Below are 9,347 nucleotides of genomic sequence, written 5' to 3'. Positions count from 1 at the left end.
TTTGGCTTGAAGGTTCAGTGAAAATCTGTCAGGGAATATATCCAAGTTGTGGACTATTAAAGTCTTGATTTTATGATGTCAGTAAAGTGAAAAATGTTTGTAAGTTTACAAAACAAAGAGGAAGCAAATGGTATACACATTAATGCTTTCTTATTAAAAATGTATAAAAAAAATTAAAGGGGAAGTTCACCCTGACAAAAAGTTTATTGTAAAAATAGCAGAAAAAATAATAAAAAATATTGCCGAAGGTTTGAGAAAAATTCACTAAATAATTAAAAAGTTATTAGAATTTCAATTATTTGATTTGTGACGTCATATGCGAGCAGCATTCCTAACATAGCGAATGGAAAAATCAATTAAATGTCATTTTCTCAGAAAATTGAAAATTTTCACTGTAACTTTTGTATATCAATAGACAAATGATTTCACACCAGATCATGAAAAGAAAACAAAATTAAGTCATCAGGAACCATACAAAATTTGAAATTCATACATTTTATATTACATAACACATGGGGCAGCTGCTCGTTTATGACGTCAAAAATCCAAAATTTTGAACTCTAATAACTTTCTTACTCTTTAACGGATTTTCCTCAAACCTTCACCAATATTTTTGATTATTTTTTCTGCAATTTTTACAACAAAGTTTTCTTAAGGGTGAACTTCCCCTTTAAATGTACATGAACCATCAAATATTTCAATTTCCGTAGAATTGAGAATAAAATGTTTCTTGATTAACTCATAATACATAATAATACTTGCCATTTCAGATTTTCAAGGAATCTAACCATCATTCATAATGGAATTTTTTTTAATCTATTATAACAGATTATAGATTTGAATTGTGAAGACCCAATTTGTGAAAGATTTTATGTTCAAACCAAATTTGGTCTTCAGATGTATCTCAATCCTTGCTTACCACTTGTACAATGTGAAGCATGTTTTTTTCATAAATGTGAAATTGCTTTTAAAAATAGTCAAAGGAATAAATTGAAAACCTATGTGTACTGTGTAACCCTAGTGGGATCTCTTTGTAATATCCTTCTTCAAGTGTCGCTACTTAAATCTGATTTTGATGAAAATCCAGTGATTGGCTTGCTTGCCTTTTTCTCTTCGATTCACAGGTTTGACTCGGTCTGCAGGCACAGACATACGGTTTTTGCATAGTGCATAATACAGTCTGAAGTAGTGAGACTAGATTCACTCATGTACATGTACTGTTGCTGCCTCTGTCAGACAGAATTGGGAGTCTAGTCTCCAATACTAGACATGGTATAATCTTTGACAGGTCAAAATCAAGTCTGTGCTTACAGACTGTGGTTGACTAGGCCTATAAAATATCCCAATAGTTTGTTGTTGTTTTTTTACCTGATCATCTTTCTTGAGCTTTTATCTTATCTAGCAACACCTCCATGTGGTATTTCATGAGAGGCTGTCCTCTCCTGGACTTCTTTTTCAGCTTCTGATGCTGTTCATTCTTCTTCTTATTGTAACGTTCCAAGGCGAGCGCCCTCTCTGTTTGCTGTTGTTTCAAATTCTGGTAAGAAGAGGGAAGAAAATTGAATCAGCAACAATGCATTACTTTAAGTCTTTTTCGACCATCTTCCCTAATTTGTCGATAATGTACATTATTTTTGTGTCAATGCAGTTGAACTTGCTTTTCGAAAATTAATAGGACCTTGGATTGACTTGAACTGAAATGAACAGATGTTTCGAAAATAGTAAGTTTGAAATTTTCCAATTTGCATTTAAATAAATGATTTTTGTATGTCCGTTGCACTGACAATTGAGGGATTTTCAGGATTATATTGCTCAAAATGCCTTTTAATATTGAACAAAAGATGTGAAAAAAGTTGGTGCTGTCATATGCTGGCCAAAAATCTTGTTCTATTCTGGGTGATGTGTATAGCAGAATGGTGTCCAATTCCCCCAAGAAAAGCCACAATAATAATAGACCAGGTGTGAAACCTGGGCATTGTTAATCTCGAGCCTTAGCAACTGGCCGATGAAAACAAGGCATAAGCGACCTGTACAGCAGCGTGGCGTTTTAGCATGCGTGGCGTTTTAGCATGCTTACAATGCATGAATACAAAATCATGGCATTCATACAAAATCAAACACATTCATGCTGAATGTAGAGATAATCGAGTTGACCCATTTCGTTATATCTGAAAGTTTACGAATCTTTCAGAAATTTTCAGTGCTGTTTCTGACATTATTTCATTGTGTTTCTCATACTTTGTTTTCATCTCACTTACGCTGTAGGACTTCAAGGTTAGTTAAGCGGATGTGACGTCAACACCTCCCCCCGCCTATAGATGGGCTTTAAAATTACCTGTACTCTAATCTCCTCCGCCCGTCTCTTTTCTGTAAACTCTGCCTGGGCTTTGCTGAACCGGTTTTTGGCATTCTTCTTGCCTCCGCGCTTCTTGAATCGTTTCTTTTTCACCACATTCTCTCCAGTTCTCTCTTCACCTTCACTTCTATCAATAAGATTCTTTTGAGTCCTTTCACCAATTCCCTCCTCGCTCCTCTTTGGAATGAAGTCGTGTTTTGAAGTGGGGTTGAAGTCCCTTTCACCATTTTCCGATGTAGACTGAACATTTTTGGCAGATAAATTTATGTTTTCTGATGCAGATTGGATGTTTTTTGCAAATGAATTGATGTCGCTCGTGTCCGTTTCATTTTCGCTCTGCCTCCTTTCAGCTTGGAGTCTCTGTTTCCTTCTCAGTTTCTGATAGTTGTTAAGAAACCTCCTCTTCCTCTTATCAGCATATCCTTGACCTGCGCAAATATTGAACATTAAAAAGAAAAATGGTTGTATAATTTGAACATTTTACACATGATTATTTTTTGCCGAAGTGTGATCAATCATAGAATGTATCATTGCTGTTTTATTGATTTAAAAAAAGTTACACATAAAAATGAGGAAAAGGACATCTGTCTGGGCTAGACACAGAAAGTGAATAAAGTAGGAAAAACACTAGTATAAAGTCAGGAAAAAAACCTATCCCCAAAACATAAAGACCTATGGTAACACGAGACCAAAGAATGGAAAATACAAGTGTAGCAGGATAGAGACACACAAAGGTGTCTAGTCACATGCCCCGCCCAGGTAGCGAGACAAAGTACTGGGTCAACATCCCCCCCCCTCCCATAGAAGTGGATAGGCACAATGGGAGACTGTCTCCCGTTATCATGATTATGTGGGCTCTTAACTTCAATTTGTAAAGAATATGGGTAGGCTTAGGCCTATCAATTTTAGAGAGAGTTCAGTTGCAGTTTCCAGTTTGGGAGACCAATTTGCTATTTTTTTTCAAAACTAGATCAAGTCTACCATATCCTTGAACGCAAATGAAAATGTGCTGATCAGACAAGTAAAAGCAGATTTCTCATGAAAAACTACCCCTTATCTGTTTTCACTGTCTACTTAGTAAATTCGTTTACTTTTGACTTTTTTAAGTTTAGATCTAGGTCCTAGGGCAGGCTAGATCACTTGTTCATTGCTACCACCCTGCCTGTGGGGAATCTACAGGTAGGACTATGGTATGCCAATGTTGTCCAGAGCACACACTTTAAAAAGTCATTAAAATATCACTTTTGTGACCAAAATTACTAATTTCCGTACAGTTGCAATTTATTTTTCAATAGTAACTTGGGAATTATTTTTGTATTCACCAGAGCGCTCAAAAACTTGAATTTGGGCATATTTTTGTGTACGCCCTCTATTGGTGGAAATTAATATGGCAAGAAAATTTTCATTTTTTTATCTCTATTTTTAATTAAGAAAAAAATGATTTAAAGTATCAAATTTAAATAAGAGCCAAGTTGTATGAATAATAGGTGTAATGGAAACTGTCAGTGTAAAAACATCAATCATTTGCCCCAAACAAAAAGAGAAAATTAGCCAAACATTGCCACCCTTATTTTGCCACACATGGAGATATAACTGAGAACAAGGTTATATCATAACCTTGTTCATTGAATGAGTGGGCTAGATCTAGTTTTTTTTTTTTGGGGGGGGGGATGGAAAAAATGTGCGAACTTATTGCAAATCAAATGACACCACCATAGATCAAAGTCATAAGAATAAGTTATTCTTATGTCATGTATGTTGGTGCCATTTGATTTGCAATTCGTCCTTTTCTTTTTGCAAAGCAAGTCTCCACTTACAGTCTTACTCCAGTATGACTATGAGTATGGGAGATTGTATCCCATCCCACATTCTCGACTGTCCCATAAATAATAATGGCCCATATAGTCCATGCACCTCCACCATGTCCACTGGCACTGCACTGCCCCCCCCCCCCCCCTGTTCACAACACTGGCCCTGGGTATTCTGGGTCAAACTCGAACTTGCAAGTACACGATTGAGCACCACCGCGTACCGCCTTCCGCAGCCGGCAGAGCGGCGGAGTCGAACAACTCGTCGCGTCACGTCACCACTCCACTGGCACTGGAGCTGGAGAGTGGAGCGACTGGGACGTCATGGACGTGGTCTGGAGCCCAACAACTGCTGGCCGTCAATGTCGAACCAAAGACAGCTCTATCATACCTTCTTTGACGTTTCCAATGATTCTTGACCGATATTTATTGTGTGATGATTTCACTTGGGGAGACTGCATTCGGCTTCTTATTTTATTTGCCCCAGACTGGCGCTTGCCAGAGGCAAAAATGCGTGAAGGTTTATCTCGTGGTGGCATGGGGAGCGCCATGTTGTTGAACGAAGAAGAAAAAGAAACGGTATGCCGATTCCGTGGTGCCAATTTGATAGAATTTTTGCTTGGCTACAATTACAGAAAAAGGGACCTCCTAAAAGTATTAAGTTGTTTCTTTAGGTTGCAGTTGATTTCGATGATTTTATTCTATTTTTTATTATCAATTTTTTTTTTTTTTTGGGGGGGGAGGTGTCCACGATTTCTCCCCTCACCCAGTTCACCGCCATGCATTACGGAGGGGCCGCAAGGGGGCGGGAGGCTGTTGTTGTTGTTGTTATTTTGAATAGGCAAACTAGTCAGTTTTGACTATTGTTGCCTTATAAATATGCTTTTCTTTTTTTTTCCAAAATATGATAATTTCTTTGTTCAAATTATGTCAGTTTGAAAAGTAAAAGAAAGAAAGGAAAGAAAAGTTCCCAGGAAATTGTGCAAGACCACCTCTCCTGCCCTGTATTAGTACGTTATCCTGACAAGCCCGCTCGAGGTGCATTTCGAGGGCGTCTCAGGAGTACAAAAAAATTGTATTCCCTATGTCTCTCAAACGTGAGCAGGGGGCGCTCTATCCAATACCTCGTGGAACTTGATTTAAATTCCGCAGGTGCAAATTTATGTCAAATCGATCGGAACCATATCAACATTATTATTTTTTTTTTAAACGAAAACATTTATAGTAGAGTAAATACTGACATTTAAGGGCCATGTGATAAAGTGAAAGTGACAATAAAGGTGCACACATAGATTAATTCGGTGAAAACATCATAAAGAATTACCCCCGAAAAATATGAATCATTATAAAAACTTTGCTCAGCAAGGTATTCTGGTCGTGCACGAAAGTAATAATTTGCTAAAGTTTAGAACTCTTTACTCTTGACTACACCCTGTTAAGATGGTTGCCATCCGGGCAGCCAATTTGAAATCTATGAGTCCTTTTGAAATATCTGATTAGAGCACTTTGTGTCTTAAGTGTGAGATTCTCCACTTTACGTTCCGCATCAGGGATATTGTTAACATTTAATTCAGCAAGTAATAGGGCTCGTTGAATAATAAATTTAGGGCAAACATATAAGAAATGGTATATCGTTTCTCTTTCATTACAAAATTCACACAATCCAGTCGTGTGTCTTCCCTTCTTAAAAAGGAAGTCATTTAAACCCAAACCTCCCAAACGTAATCTGTGGATCATTTTTTCACCTCTCTTATCTGTGCAGAGATAATCAAAGGGAGTTTTTTCGGAGACAACTTTCTGGTATTTTTTTAATTCTGAAGTTGACTTGTCCCATCTCTTCTGCCATTCCTTTCTTGCAAGAACTCTTACAATCTTTTTTGTTTCTTGGATATTCAAACCATTATTAATCTCTATTTCTTGTTTTAGGGCTGCCTTTGCATAGAAGTCAGCCGTTTCGTTTCCACTAACTCCACAGTGAGATGGAATCCACTCAATGCAAATTAATATACCTTTATATTTCAGACAAGTAGCGGTAATTATGATTTCTCTAACGAAATTATCCTCATTGTTTTCCTTCACCGCTTCAATAGCACTCAAAGAATCGGTAAAAATTACCACTTTATTATAAACGTTCAAATTTTCCAACCACTGCAGTGCCAAGACTATGGCGACCAATTCCGATCTATACGATGAAGTAAAATTTTGCATTCTTTTACTTTCGATTACCCGCATAGCAGGCACGTAAAAACAAGCAGAGGCATTGCCGTGCGCCGGGTCTCTAGAACCGTCAGTGTAAATATGGAGATTCTCTTTCCAAGTTGTATTAATATACTCCACAGTTGTGTTGTATTGATAAAAAATGTTGTCACTTTTGGACACAAGCTCATGCAGCTTCAATGACACTTCTGGTGGAGAGAGATGCCAAGGAGGCATGGGAGTATAAGACTGAAAAGATTCAGTTGTGTAGAGTATCTCATCTTCCAAAACTCTTAATCCAAAAGGTTTTCGTGCTTTCTTATTTTTTTCGTATTCAAATTGCCAACAGTTCTTCAATGATGATTGGAGTGGATGTTTGGCGTTTTGTCTTATTTTTGCTTTGTATACCTTGCTAAGCATATATCTTCTCAGATCAAGTGGTAATTCACCAGTATCTACCTGTAAGGATTCCAGGGAGGTGCCCGGTAACGCCCCTGTGCACAGTTTTAAAGCCTGGTATTGAATTGTCAACAAGAAGTTCTTCACATGATCATGAGCTGAATCATATGCTTCTGCTGCATAATCCAACAATGGCCTGATGACCACTTTATAAAAATTCAAAAGGCTTTTATAACTACTTCCCCACTTTGTTCCCACTAGTCTTTTCATTATATTTATTTTCTTTTTTGCTCTTGTTACAATCATATTTATATGTGGTCTCCATGTTAACTTTCTATCCAGTAATACTCCTAAAAATGAATGTTCGTCCTTTTGTGGTAAGGGGACCTCATCTAAATCAATCTGTACACATTTGTTAGTGTTACTAAAAAGCAAAGTAACAGATTTTTCTTTAGAAAGGGTAAAACCCCATCTGTTGAACCACTCATTTAGGATATTCACATAGGTTTGTACTTTTCTTTTTAGAAAATCAATGTTTTTTCCACTTTTCCATATAACACAGTCGTCTGCGTATATAGAAATACTGACAGATTCATCCATTGGTATGTCCGACAACATTAAATTGAAAAGGACGGGACTTAGGGAACTACCCTGCGGTAGCCCTTCATCTATGTCCTGTATACCTGAAAGGTACTTATTTGCCCGGACCTGGAAAGAGCGCCCGCTTAAATAGTTCCATAAGAACTTAACTATGTTGCCTTGGAAACCAAGTTCATTAAGTTTATATATCAAGCCTTCCTTCCATAGTCTATCATAAGCCTTCTCCATGTCAAAGAAAACGGCCAGGGTATGTTCTTTATTCCCAATACTTTTTTGAATGTCATTTTCAAGTTGAGTTATATTGTCCTTAGTGCTTCTTGCCTTTCTAAAAGCACTGTGGCAAGATGGCAATAAACTATGCTTTTCCGTAAACCATACCATTCTTTCTTTGATGATTTTCTCAATTATTTTAATGAAACAGTCATTAAGAGCGATAGGCCTGTAGGAAGAAACGTCTGTAGCTTCCTTATGTGGTTTCAATATTGGGACTATGACGCAATGCTTACACTGGAGGGGAACAATTCCTGTTTCCCATATGTTATTGATTATAGCTAACATTATACCTTTCCCTTTGTGTGAGAGATTTTTATATACTTCATACCCAACGCCATCTTTACCTGGAGAAGACTCTTTACATTTTTTAAAAGATATACTCAATTCGTACATGGTAAAGGGTTCATTAAGGACACAACATTCCTTAGCATCACCAAAAGATGATATGATATCCTCACATTTTTTAACAATATCTATTTGTTCAGGGGTAAAAACTTTGCCCTTAAAACTATCGTTTATGTTTTTAAAGTGGTTGGCGAAGGTATCCGCAACGTCATTGCCAGTAACAACGGAACTATTCTCTCTCATGAGAACAATGTTTTTCCTGGGCGAAATACCATCATTATTGATCCTTTTAATCATATTCCAGATCTCGGATAAAGGGGTAAAACGATCAATGTCTTGACAGTACTTTTCCCAGTAAACCCTTTTGGCTTGCCTTAAAGTTTTCTGGGCAATAGATCTTTTCTTCTTAAAATCCTCCAATAAATCTGGAGGGGGTATTACATAACTTTTCAATTTGCTCCTTGCTCTATTTCTCTCTTTTATTCTAGAGGAACAATCTTTATTCCACCATGGTACTGGGTTTTTCTTGATATACTTGGCAGCTCGATGTCCTTTCAAATTTTGCAGGGTAATCTTAATTGATTCCATGAAAGTATCGAACTCTATGACCTTGTCTTCTTTCTCTAAGGTATTCCATTGCTCATCAGTTTGCCGCCTAAATTCATCCCAATTTACATTCTTTGTGGATAAAATTGAACTGATTGAATGGGAGTGGTCGATCTTTGTTTGCGTACCATTCCCTTTCAGTATGTTCAACTCACTTAACAATGGATAATGGTCACTTCCAAAACTATTATTCAGGACCTGCCACGTTGCTTTGTTCGCTGTACTGGGAGGGGCTAATGTTAGATCCAAACAAGAAAAATTACCTGTGTGGTAGTCTACTCTAGTGGCACTTCCATCATTTAAGAAAACAAGATTTCTCTCGTTTGCAAAATCTTCCACTACTTTACCATTTGCATCTGTTTTTTTACTGCCCCATAATGTATTATGAGCATTAAAGTCTCCCAATATTACAAAGTTTTTTTCCCCTCACATTCTTGAAAAGTTCATTCAGCGAGTCTGTGCTAAGTTTGCTGCAGGGGTTATAGAAATTAACTACATTTAAAACCTCATCATCCAATAAAATTTCTAATGATATTATCTCCAGATCATCGTGTTTAAAAACACTTTTGTAGTTTAGTGAAGAATGGACGTATATAGCGCAACCCCCTCGGGACCCTCCTTTTCTATTCCTATATTCACATATATAGTCTGGTATCTGCATGACTCTCCCCTCTTCTAACCAAGTTTCTTGTACACAAATAATTTCTAAGGGTCTTTTTTGTTGATTCAAAAATCTAATTAACTCATCCCCGTGGCATTCAAGA

The 9,347-nt window shown here is 37.1% G+C and overlaps 1 protein-coding gene across 1 annotated transcript; it reads right to left on the bottom strand.

Annotated features, from left to right (window-relative positions):
- Nucleotides 1-867: 867 nt before the first annotated feature.
- On the bottom strand, nucleotides 868-4,692 carry LOC121421644 (thyroid transcription factor 1-associated protein 26 homolog). Its single transcript, XM_041616411.1, has 3 exons — nucleotides 4,556-4,692; nucleotides 2,336-2,784; nucleotides 868-1,537 (listed from the first exon to the last, which is right to left on the bottom strand). The coding sequence occupies exons 1-3, from the start codon at nucleotides 4,623-4,625 to the stop codon at nucleotides 1,373-1,375; spliced, it is 684 nt and encodes a 227-aa protein (XP_041472345.1). The 5' UTR covers nucleotides 4,626-4,692; the 3' UTR covers nucleotides 868-1,372.
- Nucleotides 4,693-9,347: the final 4,655 nt, after the last annotated feature.

This window comes from Lytechinus variegatus, chromosome 9 (genome assembly GCF_018143015.1).
Source record: "Lytechinus variegatus isolate NC3 chromosome 9, Lvar_3.0, whole genome shotgun sequence".
Classification (NCBI taxonomy): domain Eukaryota; kingdom Metazoa; phylum Echinodermata; class Echinoidea; order Temnopleuroida; family Toxopneustidae; genus Lytechinus; species Lytechinus variegatus.
The sequence above is the reverse complement of the archived record's forward strand: the minus strand, read 5'-3'. Positions and strand labels throughout refer to the sequence as shown.